Genomic DNA, 22,340 nt, shown 5'->3' on the forward strand with positions numbered 1-22,340 from the left:
AACCCATGCCCTCAAGCGACTGTTGGGACCCAGGAGTAGTGCGAGGTACAAAGAAGGAATCCAACCGAGATTTACGAATCCGAGGTCCAATGCTAACACTCCCACTACAACTACTAGTGCTAGGAGCATGAGAAGTGGCAGTGGCATTGCCACTTATAGAAGTAGAAGCGGAAGCACCAGCAGTAGCAAACTAAGTGGGACGATATGAAGGTAAGGAAGAAGGGCCTCCAACACAACCTAACTGTGTCCCTATTCCTAAATTTGCCTCTCTCCCAATGGCCACTCGATCCTCCTTTTGTTTCTTTTTCCTTTCAATTTCCTCAACCATTACATAACATTCACGTACGGCCTCAGGGAGTGCTTTTAGGCATGGTTCGGCATCATGTCCACGCACACCAGCAATATGGTATTTCAGTCTATATATACCTCCATGGAATATTGTTTTGCAAAATGTACATTTTGTTTGCCCCTTTCCTTGCCCTGGAAAATCCTCATGATATTTCCAAGCAGGGTCCTTTCTAATGGGGGGTCTAGAAGCTGAAGTAGACATTTTAGGATAGTTTTGTGAAACTTGAAGTTGAGGCAAATAATAAAGTGAAGTTTGCTGCAATAAAACATTACAAATACAAAATAAAATTAATACATACATTGAAAAAAATTAAAGTAGGGTTTGTCAAACCCTACTTTTAAAAAAAAAGAAATTTACAAACCCTACACAGTACAACACTACAACTACATACTACATGCTACATACAAACATACAAAAGATTTTGAAAGAAAATGTAAAACTTTCAAAATAAATGAATAGAAAATGGAATTTTTGCATACAAGAAACAAAATAATCTTCCAAAAAACAATCTTACTTCTTACAACAAGCTTGAAATGAGCTGCAAACTCTTCCTATCCAACTCTTGATGCACCAAATCCAAACACAATGCAGCTCCAATGTGACAAATTGAAGAAAACTTGAGCTTCCTCCTTGCTGGTTTTTCTTCTATGCACCCTTGTTTTTCTTCCCAACTCACTTTACTCCTATTTTTGCAAGTGAATGAAATGAAGGTCACTTTTAGGGATAGGAGATAATTAACAAACAAAAAACGGATTTGAAAAAGCATTGCAAACTAATGTTTTTTTTGGTCTTTAGTTTAGCTTGACGCCGGCCGAATTTGGGGCTCGCGACTCGCCGAGTTTGGCGAGTTTGAGCCAAACTCGCCAACTCGGCGAGTCTAGCGATTTTACTCGGCAAACTCGGACGAGTCCGAGTCCCAGGGACTCGCCGAGCATGGCTTGGACTCAAACTGGCCGAGTTCAGGCGATTCTCGGCAAGTCCCGTTTCTCAGGGACTCGCCGAGCATGGCTCGGACTCAAACTGGCCAAGTTCAGGCGATTCTCGGCAAGTCCCGTTTCTCTAGAACTTCATGGGCAAGGAATCTTAGTGATAAATAAAATTTATTGAGAGAAGTGACTGTGTTCTAGATTTGGAGAAGAGTGGTGAGTGCATAGCTTTTGTCAAAATCAATAAGAGGTGATCCTGAAAGAATCTAATAGTTGTTTATGGTGAGTAAGCAAGAACATGGTGCTGGTAGGCAGAGTAAATATAGAGGAATGCATTAAAAATAAAGGATTGTCAATTTTTAGTGAATGTAATTAACTGCCTTGCTATTATCAATAAAGTTTGAAAGATTTTTTATCTTGTGACTTGTTTTAGCACATTGTGTTTAAATTTATTTCCCTGATTAGCTGCAATATATCTCTGCTTGATAAGGCACAAATTTTTGTCCTACATCAATTGGTATCAGAGCCACTATTGAGGGTTGAAGTGTCCATAAACAAAGTTTTGAATTTTTTTGTTGTGGGTAAAGAAGAGAGAGTGCGGATCTGCAACTGTAGAGAACTATGGTGAGATGGCACATAGAGGACATGGTCATAGAGATGGGGCACCAAGAGGTGTAGACTTGACACTTTTGGAGACGCTGAGAGACATCACAGCGAGGTTGGATGCAATGGAAATGGCACAAAGGAGAGGAGTTCCAATGGTGGACATTAGTGATGACAGTGAGGAAGAAGTAGCACTAGAAATCAACTTGGAAGATGAAGGTGAAAATGAAGTAGAGAGTAGATTTTAAAAGGCAACGGCAGAAATTAGTAGCAAACCCTGATTTGACCCTTCTAATTATGACGGCAATTTGAATCCACGAGGATTGATGGATTGCATATCAGAGATGGAGAAGTATTTCGACTATGAGCCGATTGAAGACCCAAAAAGAGTGAAATTTGTATGCACAAAGCTGAAGGGACATGCATCTTTATGGTGGGATCATATGCAAATTGATTGGCAGTGTAGAGGCAAAGATAAAATCAAATCTTGGGAGAGAATGGTTACAAAGTTGAAGGCAAAATTCATGCCTGTAGATTACCAAATCAATTTGTTCAAAAAGTTGCAAAATTTGAAATAAAGAGATAAAAGTGTGCAAGAGTATACCAAGGAGTTTTATAAATTAAACATCTGAGTAGGGCATGTGGAAGATGAAATGGAGAAGGTTTCAAGATATGTGAACGGGCTGCACAATTCAATTCAAGATGAGATAAGCATGATACGAATAACCAGCGTGGAAGAAGCCTATCAGTATGCATTGAAGGCGGAAGAGAAGATTGCAAGGAGACAACAAAACAACTCCCAAGGTAGAGGCAGATGTTCATATGGCAAAGGGCAGTCCGGCAATGGTAGAGAGTACCAAAATAAGCAAGAAGAAGCAAACACATCTAATAGGAGCGTGGTAGAAAGCAAGGGAAGAGGAGACTTCTCTAGAGAAGGAGGATTTTACTCTCATGGAAAGGGGACAATTGGAAGAGGTAGAGGAAGAAGTTTTAGCTATACATGTTTCCAATGTGGGGAAATTGGGCATCGAGCATTTGAGTGTTCACGAATCCAAGATGATGGAGGAAAAGGAAAAGAGGCAAAAGTGCATGTCACACAAGCATGAAAAGGAGAATTCAACAAAGCATGGAGAAGATGCCGAAGAAGGAGAATCATTAATGATGCAAAGAATTTTGTTAAATCTGGATAAGGAGTATTTGGAACCAAGCCAAGAAGAAGCCTATTTCAAACAATGTGTAAAGTGAATGGAAAATGTTGCAGAGTCATCATGGACAGTGGTAGCACTGACAACAGTCTCTGAAGAGATGGTAAATAAGTTGAAATTGAAAAGAATCAAACACCCCAGCCCATACTGAGTTTCTTGGTTGCAAAAAGAGCATCATTTGATGGTGAATGAACAATGTTTGGTAAGTTTTTAGATTGGCAATTACAAAGATGGGATTATGTGTGATGTGATGCTGATAGATGCATGCCATTTACTTTGGGAAGACCATGGCAATTAGATAGACAAGCTGTTCATGATGGTGTATTAGATACATACACAATAAAGAAAGATATAAAAGCTTACACTTTGAATCCATTGAAGAATAGGGATGAAGAAAATGAAGATAAATCAAAGGTGGTTTTAGTTTTTGGAAAGACATTTATGAAAGAGTTAGAGGAGAATGCTTGCTTCACAAATCTACCAAAGCTTGCAGTAGTTGATACAACGAAGGGAGATGAAGATCAACAAATAGGTAAAGTTGAATCAAATAATTCTTCTCATAATAGTTTGTTTGTAAATGACATTGAGCAATTGGCTAAGGAAAAGGAAAATGAAATTGCAGCTGTGGTTGAGAGCCCTTTCAAGGACATGCAAATGTTAGAAAGTGTAACTTAAGATGAAAATGATATCTCAGCAATGACCAAGAAAGAGGTTGCAACAATGGAGGAGAACAAGGTAATGTTTGGATTTTTTGAATTTTGTAATGATGAGGTAAATATTGAGTTGCGTATAGAAGACAAAGTAGAAAAGTGTTGGAAAGAGAAAGAAGTGGACGTGAAGGGGAAAGAGGTAAATAAATCTGATTTTGATTTGTGTTTTATTGTAGTGAGAAGAAAGGAAGATTGGAAAATTAGAAATTGTGAAATGGAAATCTTTCATTTCCATGTAACTGATAATGTCGATTTGTGTATAGAAGAATTGGAATGGGATGAAGGATTTTGGTGGAGGTGATTGGTCAATGGTGGGCATAGGTTCATAGGAAGAAGAATAAATCAAGAGAAGATGTGGCAGAAGAAGAGGGAAATTGCACCTATCAAGTGTTGGAAGAGGAGGAAGTATTTCCAGCGGTGGAGTTCACTCCAAGTTGTTTTCAACTTGGAAGGGTGATTCAATCACTTACTCCGTTTTGTGAGCTATGCTGACAGATTTCGCACCCATGCTGTTTGATGCTGGAGCATTCTGGTTGACAAAGGCAATCCACATCAATCTAATACTTTTGTTTTTGGAGTTGTGGTTTTTGGATTTATTTTTCTGTTTTGGAAAATAACACATTTTTTACCATCGTCTTCACTTTCAATTATTTCTAGAAAATATAAATAAATCTATATACATGGGACATTGGGAAACACTAAAATCTATGTATATTATCAATTTAGCAAGAAAATTAGGAATATAATAAAAATAAAAGATCAGACGTTGAAGGGGATACTTGGTGATTGGAAGGGTGAAGATCGGACCAAAATTGTGTGGGAAGTCAAAGAGGGGGCTGATGAAAAGAAAAGGCAAAATTCCTTTTAGAAGTTTCTTTTGCAGTAAGAAAAAAGACAGGGTGAAGAGAGAAATGAATAGTAAATGGAAGAGGAAGATTGGGGTGTGTGGCAAGCTCGAAACACATAGCTCACACAGCTGCATGGAGTAAAGGAGAGGAAAAAAGTTAAGGTAAAAAATTCATCCATAGAAAATAACAAGAACATCACTATGGATTGATAAAAAATAGGGGATTGGAATCATAGTGGTAAATAAAATTTACAGAGAGAAGTGACTGTGTTTTGTTGATGTGGCTTTTGGGACACCTCAAATACAGAATATAATACTAAGTACTCTACCTTATCTTGAACAAAGAATCCTCATATGCTGTATGATGTGATCAAATGAGATGACTCCAAGGTTTACAATGCAAACAATTGGCTTTATGCTTTAGACAGATTTAGTGACGTATGATGTGATATTGATGGAATCACAAGGGACTTACGCTTATGAATACTACTAGAACGTGGAAAATAAAGATAAAAGGAGATAAAGCTTAAGAGATCTAATCTAATCCTAAGGATAGTGATAATATAGGATGATTCTTTGATAGATGGACTCCATAATAAAGCTTTGCTTCACCATGTGGGAACAACTACAAAGAAGTGATGCAAGCTTCAAAGGATAACAAAGGGTTTTCATATTATGAATGTTCATTCAAACGCCCAATATTGGCGTAGTTCAAGTAAATATGCACCATTGAACTATTGCTTAATGAGGTTCAGACCAACTTTGCACTGTAGCTTACAATCAGCAGACCACAAAAAGTATGAATGAGAATTCCATCACATATCATTACACTTTTGCATTATAATCAATGAACTTTACCTAAACTTGAGAAGTAACAAGAAACCGTGCAACATGTAGAAACAACACAAAGAAATCCACCATGCTTCAATGGAAATCATGTATTAACTCTAACAAGTCTTGGCAACAACTTCAAGTTTCCTCCTCCCACTCTACTGCTAACTGCTATCTAACAACTATTAACTATTAACCTTTACAAATGAGAGAATTGAGCCTTATATAGAAGACTCATTACATTTCAAAGGCTCAGATCAACGGCCATTATAAAATAAAACCCTAATTAGGGTTAGTTACAACTAACTTCCTTCGACCAATGAAATAAATATATCTTGATGGACACATGTTCTTCCTAGAATGATGGCCGATAAGAAATGAGGCTAGGTATATGAATAATCAAACATTTTTTGATGAATCGCCGTATTTAACTTTCTCCTTTCGTTGAATGCATATGATACATTGATGTTGGATGTGTTGACTTTGAAGTTTGAAGAAATTGATTTGTTGAATGATGACTGGAAGCCACCTAAGCATGCTCATCTTGTAGAGCATCGCAAAGTGTTAGTGGTTGAACAGTATCTCTTGGTATTTAACATTATCTAGTTGGTCAGTGTGACAAAAGTGGGGCCTATTCCCAAATTGCATCATCTTTGTGATCAAGTCGATTTTCTAACTTTGCTTAACTCTTCTCAAACTATTTAACTTGACCACATTTGCCCTTCCATCTTCTAGCTTGGGAATCTTCCATGGGTTGCTTTTTACCTTGATGATGCCTGCTCCCAACATCATGGTGCCTAGGCTTGAACTTTTTCATGTTGTTTATGTTTGATCATCCTTATGCATGATTTAGAGTATCTCCATGTTGCAATATTTCTTAACCAAGATTGCATCATCGTACTGGCCCTTATCTTGGATTTCCAAAGGAAATTCATGATTGTCTCATGTTTCTCCTTGTTGCATCCCGATCTTGAAGTGTTTGAACTTATCATCCTTTGTATTGCAATGTTGGAAGTGCGAGGTGTAAGTGTTGCTCTCCTCCTAGCCTTGAATTGTGAAGTAATGAAAACCTCTCTAAGCCCTTGATTTACTTGATCCACCACCCTATGCCACCCTTACTCCATGCCTTAATCCTACAAAACAAACAAATCATACATTAAAACATTAATACCATTAAGTCTTTTCTCTATTCAACTTCAAATTCCTAAGCTAATTGGATGCTCCATGAGCACATTTCATAGGCACACATACACAAGCCTATGCATGAACCTAGCCCCTTACTTGTATCATCTTAACCTAGGTGCAAATCTAACCCTAGCTTGTATAGCAGATTTGGAGTGTTTGTCTGCACAAGCATAAGTGGCATTTACATGGGCTTACTTGGTATGTTGACTTTCATAATATGGTGCATGAGAGCATATGGGAGATTCAGGTGCACAAGAAGGCCAGCAATTAGAGGGTCACTTGCACAAACATTTGGTGCAAGGGTGGGATTACATAGTGGCCTTGCACAAAGTTCTGACTTGATCAAGTTCTAAGGGTTGGTTTGCATTAATGCAATGCGGAGCGCATCTGATATACATGCTCAAAGGTCTGATTTTAACTTCTTATTCTCCTCAAGGACTGATCCACATTGTCTCATGTCTGAGTTATGTTGCCTGATCTGCCTTTTCAGGACCCGATCTGTCCTTTTGGATGTCTGATTTCCTATCTCCTGCAGGGCGCATTTGAAATTTAATCTTGCATAGAGGATTTGAGTAATACGCTCACACAATGTTGCCTCTTGGAGTGGATTTGGAGGTCTCCCTTGCACTATGATGTTATGGTTGGGATTGAGTGCCCATCAAGCATACAACATAGGGCAAATAATCCATCTTACAAAGTCAGATTTTGAAGGCCTTCATGTATAGAGAGAGTATAGGGTGGATTTAGATGATATTCATGCACCAAATAATAAGGGTGGGATTCAGGGGTTTTTATGCATAAAAGTTTAGAGTGCATTTCAAGGTCTCTCTTGCAGAGCGCGTAGGAGGGGTTACCATGCATAAAAGAAACTCATCAATATACCTCATAAGCACATCTTAAACAAGGTCTTGCACAAATTTAAAACTTAGGAATTTTCACACTTTCCCACTTGAGCGCATCCAAGGTGATGTCTTGCAATGGCATGATTCACTTATTGCCATGCACAAAGATGATGCTTTGAGCACATTTCAAGATAGTGCTTGCATGAAGGTAAGTTGGATGCATAAATTGACAAGCTTCAATGCTTAAAATCCTATGATTACCCTCCTCTTGAGTGCACTTGGACATCTTGCTTGCATAGCTGGTTCAAGAGGGAGCCTTGCACGATGTTGATTTCCTTCTTAACCCACTTGACCTGATTTACTCATCTCTCATTTCAGTGCATATTAAGAGCCCTCTTGTAGAGTGGGTTTAAGATGACGCTTTTCATAACTTCTCCTAGAGAACATTCCATCCTCACTCTTGCACAAAGAATATGGAGCGAGATTTGTGTCCTTGTATGCATAAAGGTGCTAGGTATGAGTGCACTTGGGAATGGTGTTTGCACAAAGTTTTTCCTTGGTTGAGTCTTTGAATGATGCTTTGCTAACACCCTTCCCCATTACCCTAGGGCGCATTTGAAGGTCAAGCTTGCACAAAAGTTACCAAGTGCAAGGGTGAGCACGTAAGAAGAGTCACTACGCATAGCTTTATGCATGCTAGGAGGGGGTTAAATTTTAAGTGCAAGGGTGAGCACATAAGAAGAGTCACTACGCACAACTTTATGCATGCTAGGAGGGGGTTAAATTTTACTTAGATTTTTCAAGATTTTCCCTCCTAGGTCTAATGTACTGTAGGTTTGAAATACAAGACCCTTGGTGTTGTGCCTGCAGCTCTTAACCAATTTTTGTGTAAGTCCAAATCTGATACATCCTTCACCTCTATGAGCATCACCTAGATGCAATGAGTGCCAAGTGGACCATTCATTCTCATGAGAGATGGGTTCTTGTGATTCACTACTCATGAAACATGGGTCAATGAGTTTGACTTAAAAACTACACAGTTGAATCTTGATAGCAATATCATAATTTGATTTGCCATGGAAAATATCTCCTACTCATCAGCTTTAAACATGTTTTTCATCCTCAGTGGACTGATCATCTGAAAAAGTTACAACACTTATTGATTTCAATACATGCATTCGTTGGAAGTTTCACATTCATAGCTTTAGCTTATTCCATCATAACTTTGTTAAGCTTAGTCTAATTGTGAATCAGTGTTTGGAAATGATCCAAATAGTAGCACAAAATGCCTTAACCTGGTTGATGACATCTTTTATATCCTCATGGAGCATGAGAGCCTAGCCAAGATAGATAGCATGGACACACAGTTGATCGCTTGTGCAATATCAAACACATTTTTCCTTCTAATGGATTTGTTTGGATCCAAAAGGGAAGAAACCATGACCTTACGAATCCCTACACAAGACTCTCTATTCATCTCCTTACTTAGAACCCACATTCACAAAACCTAAACTTTGAGCATTGTGTTTGTTATTTCCTTAGCCATGTATTATGCAAAACCTTTGGCCACCATGGTGTGTCAGTCTTGCCACCTTGATAATCTCCTAACTATCTTATCAGTATCCAACCACATTTTTTTCTTCCCTTTACCCTTTTTGCATTCTGAAGCGGAAGCCATGTTCCAACCTGGAATGACAGTCCAAGTCATACAAAATGAATTTGCCACTAGAGATTGTTGCCAAACATAATAACAATGGAGGTCGATTGCATTGTCTATTCTCTCAAAATCCATTGGTTGCTCGTCCTCACCAATCATCTCTAAAAAGCTCACACAAGCCAAAGACATCATTGATAGGTGAACAACAATAAAACAAAAGATTGTTTTAATGATGTGTCATACCATTGATGCTACCCGATCTTTAGTTCCTGTGTTATTATGAATTGACTTTAATCATACTTTATCAGGCAATTCTACTACCTCTTTTGTAATGTCCCCTTCTCAGCAGTGATCAATCCAGTTGGTCATGATCCTATTCCGGAGGCCCATAGGCTAGTTAGGAGCAATAATTAGGGTTTCCTATTTTCTTGGAGGATGCTTTGGTAGTTTTGGTGGCTTGCATGTTGGAGTTTTACAGTTCTGAATCTGGATTCCTTTTGGGTTTTCAGAGAGCTTCGTGATGGCGTGACTTGCAAATGAATTTGAAGACTTTTCTGGACTTACTATTTTTAGTAAGTTGCGACGACTGCTCAAAATGTGGTTAAAAAGCATTTGGACACACTTAATATTTTTAGTAGTATGTTATTTTTAGCAAGGTTTCAACAAGCCAGTTCAGATGGCTATTTCTGGCAGGTCAGTTTGAGTAGATGGTCTTCCGACATTCTTACAGTTATTTTTGGCAGTGTAGAGCTTATGTTGGGTGCTTCATTGTTGAGGTAAAATGTTTTATAAAGTGAAATAATATGTAAGGCATGATGGATGCCTAAGGAGGAATAAGTTGATTTTATAATATAATGCACTTTTTTACCTTTGAATGCCACATTATACTTTATTGATATTTTTATAAAGTATATTTGCCTCTTTGTGAAGGTCGATTTGGGGAAAAGGAGAAATGAAATGTAAATTTCAAAATAATGTGAAGTGAATGTGCATTTGGTATTGACGTCCATTTGGAGGGAATGCGACTTTGAATTTGGAGACACAAAGGCTATAAATAAGAGTGTTAGGCTCTTGTTTTGGGATCCATCAATATTTTGTAACGAAGTGTTTGCCAAAATTGAGATTGAGTTGCTTTGAGGAAGGCATACCTCCTAGCTTGCTCTCGGCTTCTTGTTTGAGAGATTGCAACTAGTTGAGATTGTGAGGCTATTCTTTACTTTGAAGAACAGATGGAGATCATTGTAAAGGTGTCTTTTGATGTTTTCCGATGTTTTGTGGGGTGTTAGTGAGTTTCCAGGTTGCTGGTTTACTGAGGAGATGAAGGTGATTTTCAATCATAAGTCCAAGAGGGATTTTTCGTTGCTTTTGGGTAATCTCTCATTTTTTTCCTATGGTCTAGGCACCCCTTCCTGCTGATTTTTAGGTTCTAATTCACAGATTTGAATTTTATATTGAAAATCGCCCCTTCCTCCCAGGCCATACCATGCTTGTGGCTGTCTTGGGAAGCATGCATTAATTGTTAGATCAGATTTGCAGTTGGGTTTGGGTCTCGTTTTGGTTGCCTCATCTCTAGGCTTCATTAGCATTTTATTCCAAGTCAATCCGTTGTGTTTTGGAGGAGATAGGAGCATTTTGGTGTGTTTGGTGTTGCTGGTTTGTATTTTCAGTTTGCTGGTTAAGTGTATCAGACTTTAGCGTTTGGAGTTTTGGGGTTGTTTCGTTGGTTGTGAGCCTCTTGAAATCTGGGAAAAAACATTGGATATCATTTGCAGCTGTTGGATAGCAATTATTACTTGATTTGCAATTCATGTTTCATATTGTAATGTTGATTAGTAGTACTAACAACAAACATCATTATGATTAGTTCCTTATTACCCACTACATAAGTGGAAGAGGCTGGTTTACTGCCTAGCTTAGTTATCTATCTTTTCAGTATTTTGGTTGTTAGCTAATAATGTATTGCTCCCACAGCATAAGTGGTTGAGCCTTCCTTTTGCGTTTGTAATTCTCCCATTGAATAAGTGGAAGTGGTAGGTTGTACCACCAAGTTGTTTATTTTTCAGTATTTTCTTATCCTGCTGTAAAAGTGGAAGTGGCCGGTCTAACCGCCAATGTGTAATGCTTTTCAATGTTTCATCTTTGCTAATGCTAATGGGTGAAATTGTTGTGTTGAACTTGGGAAAAAACTAAGGGGGACATTTCATCTTCTGACTAGCCAAATAGCACTCAATTCCTCGTGTTGCGATCTTTATTATGATAAGAACTCATTTTTGTAAAAACTGTACATTCAATATCCTTAATTTTTTTGGACAGCCTACATTTCAGGTATGACTATATCAGTTCTTTGTGTGTTTGTTACAAGTGCAGGTGCAAGAAAGGCTTTCCTGCATATATTCAGTTGCATGAGATCCAAACATAGTATCTATCATGAATATTTTCCCTCCAAACATAATCACTCAACTGCTAATCATTATAACAATATTCAGCTGCCCATATTCTAATCCACTATTCTCATATATTCATTCAAGTTCAAGTGCAACAGAAAATTTAATATGGAAAAGATAAACTTGTCAAATGAAATGGCGAAAGTAATTTATCTCATATGATATGAGTAAGTGCTGCAAAAATGTATAAACAAAAATATAAAACGTAAATGTCTCAAAACTAGAATTAAATAAGGCTAAAAAACATGTGAAAGATTGTCTTCATAAGAAAATAATAAATTTGGGGTTGACTTTTACTTATATGAATATATGTGACATGGCCTTGTGTATGATGATTGTAATACACGAGAACAATCCATTTACGTAATACATGAGAAAGCGTAAATCTCCTATCTATGTTGGCCCTGTTGGAAGTTGAAGTCCAACGGACTCCTTCCTTGTTTGCCGCCAAAACTCTTGGCTATTCATATTCTCTTTGCAAGCTCTTTAAGAGCTGATTGTAATTCATTTCTAAAGGTTAATTGCTGGAGCTGATTGCAACTATGTATATGTAAACTAGATTGGTGACTAATAGATTGATTCCCCTGCTTCAAGTGTGGATGTAGGCAATTGCCGAACCACGATAAATCTGTGTGTCTCTTTATTTGTGTTGTGTATTGTTAATTCTGTTTATCTGTTGTTTTCAATTCGATTTTTCATCTTAACAATTGGTATTAGAGCGAGGTTAGATCGCTGTTTAGATTTTGGTGTTTGAATTTCCATAATCATGGAAGAATCGAAGATAGAGAAGTTCTTCGGTTAGAGCTTCGGGTTATGGAAAGTGTAGATGGAGTCTTTGCTGATAAAGCAAGACCTTTCACTCGCACTTGAAGGGAAAGCAAAGAAACTAGTTGGGATGGCTGATGAAGATTGGGAAAAATTGGACAAGAAGGCGAGAGCGACAATTTTTCTCTCGTTGTCCAATAATGTTCTCTTCAATGTCACGGGTGATGCAACAACAAAAGATGTATGGGATAGACTCTCAGCCATGTATGAAATGGCATCGACTGCAAATAAAGTTTTTATTATGAAGCGCTTGTACAAACTAAAAATGAAGGAAGGTTGTGCTATGGCAAACCACATCAATGAATTCAATACATTGATTAGTCAAGCGACTTTGGTGGGGATGACACAAGATGATGAAAGCAAGGCTGTTTTATTATTATGTTCTTTACCAAGCAGCTGGGATGGTGTTGTAATAGTAGTTAGCACATCTATATCTGGTAAAAATAAGTTAGTTTTTAATGATGTAGCAGCTACTATTCTCAGCGAGGATTTGAGAAGAAAGAATGATGAAACTTTATCCGGTGAAGCCTTAACGGTGGTCAGCACCGATAATAGAGGTAGAAGTCATAATAGAGGCAGAAATAATTACCATAGACATTCGAAATCAACAAAGAGATCGAAGTCTAGAAACAGAAATGGTGAATGTTGGTTTTGTGGCAAAACTGGTCATGTGAAAAAGGATTGCAGAACTTTCAAAAGAGCACAAGAGAGAGTGCGGGACAGCGAAACAAATACAGTTTATGATAAAGATGATAGTGTTTTAATCCTTTCAACAACCGACACTACTCCGGATTCATGGGTGCTTGATTCCAGTGCCTCCTATCATGCTACCTCATGTCTTGAAGCGTTCATTAACTACCATGAAGGCCATTTTGGCAATGTTTTTTTAGGAGATAACAAAGCTTGTGAAATTACAAGCAAAGGGGATGTATTGCTGCCATTAGAAGGTGGTAAAACATGGCTGCTCAAAGATGTTCGCCATGTCCCAAAATTGAAGCGGAATTTGATATCCGTTGGACAACTCTTTGGTCAAGGTCTTAATGTTAATTTTCTCCCGGATACATGGAAAGTAACACATGGTACCATGCTGATTGCAAATGGTAATAAAGTGGGAAGTCTATACATATTTAAGACTCATGGTGAAGTGGGAGCTGCAATGGTGATTGAGGACAGCAAAGCGGATCTTTGGCATCAAAGACTTGGGCACATTAGCAAGAAAGGTCTCCATGTTATGCATACAAGAAATCAGCTACCGGGCCTCAAGCTTGTTGACTTAGCCTTTTGTGAACATTGCCTCTATGGCAAACAAAAGAGAGTCAGTTTTTTGAAAGGTGGGTGTGACACAAAGACAACACCGCTGGAGCTTGTATACTTTGATGTTTTTGGACCAACCGAGGTAACCTCCATTGGAGGAACTAACTATTTTGTAACATTTCTTGATGATTGTACAAGAAAAGTATGGATTTATATGCTTCCCGAGAAATCTGAAGTATTTTCAAAATTTAAAATTTTCAAGGCTTTAGTTGAAAATCAGATTGGGCATAGGATTAAATGTTTACAAACCGATAATGGTGGGGAATTTTTTTCACATGAATTTGATGATTTTTGTGCTGATAATGGGATTAGAAGAATCAAGGTTGTTCCTTTCACTCCTCAAGAAAACGGTGCAGCCGAGAGGATGAATAGAACAATTCTTGAAAAGGCACAATGTATGTTGTCTAATGCAGGTTTAGGCAAAGAATTTTGGGCAGAAGCGTGTAACACAGCAGTACATTTAATCAATCGAAGTCCATCATCTAAATTGGATTTTGGTATTCCGGAAGAGGATTTCATATTCGCATCTTCATGTGTTTGGATGTGAAGCCTTCTCGCATATACCCAAGGAAAAGCGAACGAAATTGGATCCAAAGTCACTGAAATGTATCTTTGTGAGGTATGGAGAAGAGCAGTTTGGTTTCAGATTGTGGGATTCAGTTCACAAAAAGATTGTTCGTAGCACGGATGTAGTTTTTCATGAAACTTCCTTTCCCGTGCTACAAGATGCAAATAAATCAGAGACAGAATATGTCCCTATGTCTCTATTTCAGAATTCGACTAGCAACGCTCTGCCACCGGTCTCTCATTCAGTGGGAGCTCCTATGACATCTACATCTGTTGAATACAATTCTCAATCTGAGAATGATGAAGAAAGTGCCAATAATGAATGGTCTTCGTTCAATTCTGAAATTGGGGGTCTGCCAAACAGAACAAATCTTCCCCAAAATAGCACTGATATTGAAGGAAACTTGGTTGATCACTCTTATGGTGAGCATGATGGATCACATTATTCCACATTGTTTGGGCATCCCTCACGGTGCTCTGCACCTCCAAAGCATTCTGCATATTATGATTCATACTCCCCATGGCATGCTGCGCAGTTCTCACGTGCAGCACACCCATCGCAGTCCCCACACCCTGCAGCCTGCGCTCCTTCCCGCGAGCTCCCCGCAACTATCTCTCCCTCCTCGCGTGACTCAGCACCGCAGCAAGCCTCCCGCGAGCTTCCCATGGGCCCTCCCTGCTCTGCTCCCCGCGCCCTCATGTCCCCACGAGGCTTGTGCCTCCTCCGCAGGCTTCCTCCCGTGAGCTCCCTACCTGTTCTCATGCCACGGGATCTCCATCGTCCTATCCCCTGCACTCACCAACACTCACGGGGTCCCTGCCACCACCGTGCGTCCAATCTGCCGATGGTGTTGTGGCAGCCCCCTCCCGCAGACCGAGCTCCCTGCACAAACAATCAACGCAGGCAGAGCACGATGTCTTTGCAGGCCCTCTCTCCCGCAAATTGCCTGCACACAATGTGGATAAAAATCCACAAGTTTTCGCATACCCTGTAGATAGGAAAACAAACAAGGATATTAGTAGAGACATTAATAGTGGGAGCAATGTAAATGTGCATAAACAGGGAATACATAATGATTCTACTACTCCAGCAGAGAGTCAATTGAGGAAATCAAGCAGACAAAGGCGACCTCCTGCAAAATTTTCTGATTATGACTTACTGTTTTGTGAAGAGGTTGAACCTTCTTTGCTCATCTCTGATCAAACAGAGCCTGCAACATACAAAGAGGCTTGTAAAAATGCAGACCGTGATAACTGGCACGCTGCAATGTGCGAAGAAATGGACGCACTAGTGAGAAATCAGACATGGGATTTGGTGCCACTTCCGCCTGACAGAAAGGCATTAAGAAATAAATGGGTATACAAACTAAAAGATGAAGCCGATGGTCACAAAAGATTTCGAGCAAGACTAGTTGTAAAGGGATATGCTCAGCAGCAAGACCTCGACTTCAAAGAAATTTTCTCGCCAATAGTTTAAATGACTACCATCCAAGCAGTATTGGGCTTAGTTGCAGCCTGGGATCTTGAACTTGAACAGCTCGATGTGAAGACAGCTTTTCTCCATGGCGACCTTGATGAGGAACTATTTATGCATCAACCGGAAGGGTTTACTAAAAAGGGGTAGGAACACCTTTATTGCAGATTGAAACGTAGTTTGTATGGGCTTAAGCAAGCCCCCCGGCAGTGGTATCTTAAATTTGACAAGTTCATGATTGATCACAAGTTTACTCGCAGTGAGTTTGATCCTTGTATCTATTACATGAAGCTTCCTAATGGCGAATTTGTCATTCTTCTCCTTTATGTGGATGATATGTTAGTGGCCGGCACAAGCATGAGGATTGTGAGTGAACTTAAGACTCATTTAGCAAAAGAATTTGCCATGAAAGATTTAGGGGCAGCAAAGAAGATCCTAGGAATGACTATTTTTCGGGATAGAAAAAAGAGAGAACTCAAACTATCTCAGCAAGACTACATTAAAAAAGTCTTGGACAGATTTGGTATGGTGGATGCTAAGTCTATTTGTGTACCTTTAGCCTCTCATTTTCAGTTGTCTTCTCATTTGTGTCCTAAAACACAAGAAGATAAGGAGTTTATGGATAAAATTCCATACAAATCTGCAGTTGGAAGCCTCATGTATGCTATGGTGTCTACTCGACCGGACATTGCTCATGTCGTGGGATTGGTGAGTAGATTTATGGTTAATCCGGGCAAATCACATTGGGAGGCGGTTAAGTATATCTTGAGGTATCTCAAAGGCACTTCTGATTTTTGTTTATGGTTTGGAAAGGACAAGGCAGTTTTGCAAGGGTTTACCAATTCTGATTTTGCCGGTGACTTAGACAAAAGAAAGTCTACTTTTGGTTATGCTTTCACATTTGTCGGGGCAGCGATTAGTTGGGTTTCAAAATTGCAACATACAGTTGCTCAATCAACCGCGGAAGCAAAATACATAGCTCTTTCTGAGGGAGCAAAAGAGATGGTATGGCTGCAACTCTTGTTCAGCGAGTTGGGTTTGAAGCAATCAGATTTTGCTTTGTTTTGTGATAACAGTGCAATTTTTATGACTAAGCATCAGACATCTCAGCCACGGTCAAAACATGTTGATGTTCACAGTCATTATGTTCGCCATATGGTCGAAGAAGGCAAGTTTCATGTAGATAAGATTCATACCGACCTGAATCCAACTGATGTGCTCACTAAAGTGGTTAAGTGGGAGAAGTTTGATTTCTGCCGAGCTTCTCTCGGCCTTTCCAATAACTGATAGCAGAACTGAGTGGGGGAATCTACTTGTTGCAGCAGTTCGTTGGCCTTCAGTGGGAGATTGTTGGAAGTTGAAGTCCAATAGACTCCTTCCTTGTTTGCCGCCAAAACTCTTGGCTATTCATATTCTCTTTGCAAGCTCTTTAAGAGCTGATTGTAATTCATTTCTAAAGGTTAATTGCCGGAGATGATTGCAGCTGTGTATATGTAAACCAGATTGGTGACTAATAGATTGATTCCCCTGCTTCAAGTGTGGATGTAGGCAATTGCCGAACCACGATAAATCTGTGTGTCTCTTTATTTGTGTCGTGTATTGTTAATTCTGTTTATCTGCTGTTTTCAATTCGATTTTTCATCCTAACAGGGCCCTCTGTTGTCGATATTAATTAGGTGGCTCACTTTCCAAGTGTTCAAATGGAATCACCCCTAGACGATCCAATCAGGGGAACCCTTATTATAGGTCTTTGCCTCAGATTGGAGGAAAAAGTCAATACCATGTATAAGGCTATGCATTTATACAATGAAGTCAGCTAAGAAAAATATTCAGGATTTGAAAATTGTTGCCCATCATGAGACCTCTGATTGGCAGAGTGATAAGGTTAAAGATGTCATTTGGGATAAAGTTAAAAACTTTGCTTACGGATTTGATAAATGAGAACATTCAAAGCAGTAAGTGGAAACTAACAAAGAACAACCAGGAAGCCATCAAGAAAAGCATGAAAGAAATTATAGCCTTTAGTAAAGAAGCAGTTAAAAACTCTGCCACCACTCTTTACATGTCTCAATCTAGCTGGAAAAGAGAAAAGATAACCAACGCATGAATGCAATAAATGCTCCTCAGATTGGCAGTGAATAGACATCGTGCTAAAAGTCAGGATGCTAAAGATAAAGTTGTTGCTCAAACCAACTCCTCTATAGGCAAAGCTGGTGCTCAGATAAACAATTCCATGGAGGCTACTCTTGAAGGCATAATTGAATTTCTGAATCGTGAGATGTAGGCCATCAACAGCTTTAAGCATCTCGCGGATATGTAATTGGTGTCCTCTGGTTTTTTAACTGTTTCTGTTATTTTTCTGCTGGTTCCTGTTGTTTTGCTCTCTTTAGTCTTTGATCTGGTGGTCTCCATCTCACTGTTTGTGAGATTCCTCTTCTTCCTCTTAATGGCTTTTTTGTATGGGTCTGGACCCTTACCGTGTATTTATGGAAAACGATAGGTAACCATTCCAATTTTATATATTAGTCATGCGAGAGATTTGACCGTCTCTTCTTAACACTAAGCTATTTTTTTTAAATTTATCGTTGTACACAACGCCTACTTAGATCGTTGAAGGATGTTTGTTGTTGCCAGGGGTTCTTTCCATTTTTGTTAGGCATATATAACATTATGCATTCTTGTCATTGCACATTCATAGATCCTCAAAAAAATTTCCTCGTCTACAATTATGTGATTTACCTCCCTTCGAAAACTCGACTAAACTGATATGATGGCTAAGATCATTTTGACATATGTGCTTATTATTTCATAATACTGATTTTCTTTATTACATTGATCATTACATATGCTTATTTCTATTGAAATCTCTCAATCTCTCTATTCATAAATAAGTTATAATCATTCATCTCTTCTGATAGTCATCGCATTTTTTAGACCTTTTATCTTCAATTATGCAACAATCATTGTTGGCTAGTATGATTTTATTGTGATATCTGAAATTCTTATGAAGGTGAGAATAGAAAGAGTAGAGAAAAACCATCTATGAATAGCCAGTAACTTTTTATATTTCAAAATGATAGCATGTCTTTTAAGTATAGGTTTCTGGATTCAAAATACATAAGAATTCCCATGTTTTCTTATTGCAGTGGAGCATTTCTCCTCGGGGGCGGTTTATATACTTTTTTGGATAGAGTCTTTCCTGCTACAGCTGCTATGTAATCCTTAAAGTTTTATTTATTTTTCTGTTAATGTGTTACTTTTTATGGTCCTTGTGATATCGGTTATGAATGGCTAAGTTAATGGCAGATGTAAATTTTGACTTGTTCATACCTTCATCAATATGTTAAATATCATAATTGTTCCACTAAGTTTCCTCTTGTATTATTACACCTTATAAGTGTAACAACCATTTTAAAGTATGGTGCAATGTTTAGTGTTCTCCCAAATTCTATGCATGATATAAAGAATCTATAGACAAGCTATACTAAATATCTTATAGTTTATCATGTGTTATCTTTTTAAGATTTGTTTATTTTTTTAAATGTATGAATATTTTATTGTATAAAATATGATTAATCGTTTCAAGAGTTTTTAATTATCTTAGATTTAAAATAGTTAAAAATGTTAACGATGAAGATACATGATTAATTAATTTAACATTCACTCACACATCACACGACAATAATACATTTGATCAAATAATTATTTGATAATATATTAAAAGTTTTAGAATAATTTATGGGAGTGCCTCCCACATACTATGTAAGTGTCTTGGATTGTTAATATGAGATTCTCCTTCATCACTTTTAGTATTAAAAAAGATGACATTGATATTTAAGGAACACAAAATGAATTATTTGTGATATTTTCATTGATCCCTCTGATTATATTTGGAAAGGCTTTTAATTGTGATACAATTTTTTTTGGCATTTTTTCATTTTCTTTGTTGATTGAAATTAAAGATATACACATTTAAATGTGAATTTTATTTGCATCTTTTTTTATAGGATTTACAATTTACTTCATTTCCCTAATCAATTTAAATTTAGTCTCTTGCAAAGACGTATTGCTAATTAAGAACAATTGCTATGCTACGAAAATTGTTAACAACAATACAGTTTTCCAATAATGCTACTAAATTGTTCAATGTTCATTTGTTAATGTTGAACCATCAATTTTAATATGATTGATGGACTCGGATTTCCTAACAATGCTACTAAAGTAAACACAAAACCATTATGATTCATGTCAAATTTGTTGTCCTCATTTTTTAATTTTCAAAAAATTAGGCAACCTCTAGGAATTTTTTCTTGAAATTCATAGTTTCGTTTCTCTAAGGCGTGTTTTATGAGGTTCAAAACTCGTATTTGTTTTGTTCAATTGTTAATGTGTTTTTGCCATTCTTGTCCATTGTTGGGATGTTTTAGATGTCTTTTTTCCTCTTTTCCTATTAATTCGGGTTTTAAGTCCATGATCACAAGTAAGGGAACTATTTTATTGCATTACAACTAAACTCACTTTACTTGTAGTCTGGTCTCTAAGACTTGATTACAGATCTTGATTACAAGTTTGTTTTTGTTACTTGCAAGTTAAAAAGAGGTGATTATGATTAGCTTGTCATTGGGTGTTTAGAACCCAATTTCAAGTATACCTTGTGAAGCCCCAAGTGGACATCTTTATGCTTACATTCGAGCCTCCTGGAACCCAATGTTTCTCTCCTTTCTTTCTTATTGCCTTGCAATAAAGAGGGTTTTTGTTTTAGTCATATTTATAATGTGTTTGGGTTGCAATAGGATTGTTCCTCGTTGCTTGTTTATTTGAATCATTGATGGGAGATTTTCAAATCATTTCACTCTTGCAATTTTGTGCGTCAAGACTTGGGCAATTTTCCTTTCATTTCTTAGGGGTTTTGATTCAAGGTAAGTTCATCTTCTCTTCTTTCTTTTATGCTTTCCTTATTTTTGTCTTGGTCTTTCCTTATTTTCGTGTGCCTTAATTCCAGTTGTGTTTGTGTTCTTTTTTGTCAAATGTGTATGGATGTATTTTAAATCGTCCTTAATATGGTGTTTTCGTTTTATTTTGGGACGATTTTGGTTGCTTGAAATCGAGATTTGGAACCCTGATGGTGAGTTTTGTTTTCCAAGTAATGGCTTCGTTTTAGAATGCAAGTTGCATTGCTATGGTTTGCCCTTGTACTTGCATTTGGCTATCAAAGACCCGATTGCAAGCTTTCCTTTATCCTTTGATAGTTGCAACCTTGTGCATTTGTAGTTGAGTCTTTGATACCCGATTGCAAGCCTTTGCCTCCTTTGTGGATTTGTCTACTTGCATTCGAGTCTCCAAGACTCAATTGCAAGTCTAAAATGCTAGCTTCCCCATGCTCATGATTATATTGCATTTTCTTCCATTACTTTCATACTACAAGTTTATTCTTCCCATCGGTGTTGTCATCTTGTGCACTTGCAGTCGAGTCTCTATGACCCAACTACAAGCCCTTATACATCGTTCTACATGCTTACTTGCAATTGGGTCTCTAATACTCGATTGCAATCCTTTTGCTACCATTCATTTACAAATCATGTGCACTTGTAATCGAGTCTTAAAGACTTGATTGCAAGTAATTTCTAAACATATAAGACTTGTCTTCTTGCAATCGGGTCTCCAAGACTCGATTTCAAGTGCAAAGTATGAAGTTTTCCTATCATCACATTAGTCATTTTACCTTTTCAAGTTTGCACATTCCAAGTCAATTTCACTTACAATTTATCCTTCAAGATCCGAAATTCCACTCTTGTCATTATCAAAGTCTTATCCATAATGCACCACTCAAGCTTATCCTTTCATCTTTTCACTTTTTCCATGATAAATATCATGAAAGTGTAATGAATAGGCTTTGTTTTCCAAGTTCTTCCATTTGAAGCAAGTGTTATGGAATCCCTAATAGCTTGTGAAGATGTCTTAACTCTTTGGAGTTTTCATCATAGTGTTGCAAATTCCTGTTTAATGACAGAAGAGCTGACATCTCCTTCCAACAAGAAGATGAAATATGAGTATGATAAATATCTGAATGAGATAGCTCCTTCTCAAGTGAGCTCTCTTGTTGCTGAGATTAAGGACATAGAGATCAAACATGTTGATATCTCTGAGTTTCTTGAAAGAGTGGAAGGATCACCAAGTCATGGCATGCAGTTTCTCCTAAATAGTCACATCCATTTGGTTTCCACTTTCCTAGTGGCAGCCTTAGAGCCAGAATTTTTTCTTGCTTGTGCTGCTCATTTTTACAGAGGATCATAAACAATCAAAGATGATGATGGCAATACCATTATTAGGTTGGATGTAGAGACTATTGATAAGATCTTCAAGGTACTTGTTGCTCTAGTATATGTGGATATCTCTATGAAGAGTGCTCTAGATCATAACAACCAGAAGAGGTTAGATTGCATAAGACATATCAATTCCAAATGGCTCAAGACTCCTAGGACCTATTTCTCTAGATGGCCCAAATTATATCGATATGATTTCGTTGAGGAGCTCAATAATATGATCACATATCTAAGTAGG

General features: G+C 37.8%; 1 protein-coding gene across 3 annotated transcripts in view; it reads left to right on the forward strand.

Moving 5' to 3' along the window:
* Positions 1–19,282, forward strand: part of LOC131063487 (cytochrome c-type biogenesis ccda-like chloroplastic protein 2) — a 248,932-nt gene extending 229,650 nt beyond the window's left edge. For all 3 annotated transcript variants that reach the window (XM_057997339.2, XM_057997332.2, XM_057997322.2), the window contains one exon: positions 18,926–19,282. In XM_057997339.2, coding sequence (XP_057853322.1) covers positions 18,926–18,998 — 73 coding nt within the window. In that variant the 3' untranslated portion in view covers positions 18,999–19,282. The remainder of the gene's footprint in view (positions 1–18,925) is intronic.
* The last annotated feature ends 3,058 nt before the right edge of the window (positions 19,283–22,340 follow it).

Source organism: Cryptomeria japonica, chromosome 5, assembly GCF_030272615.1.
Source record: "Cryptomeria japonica chromosome 5, Sugi_1.0, whole genome shotgun sequence".
NCBI classification, from domain to species: domain Eukaryota; kingdom Viridiplantae; phylum Streptophyta; class Pinopsida; order Cupressales; family Cupressaceae; genus Cryptomeria; species Cryptomeria japonica.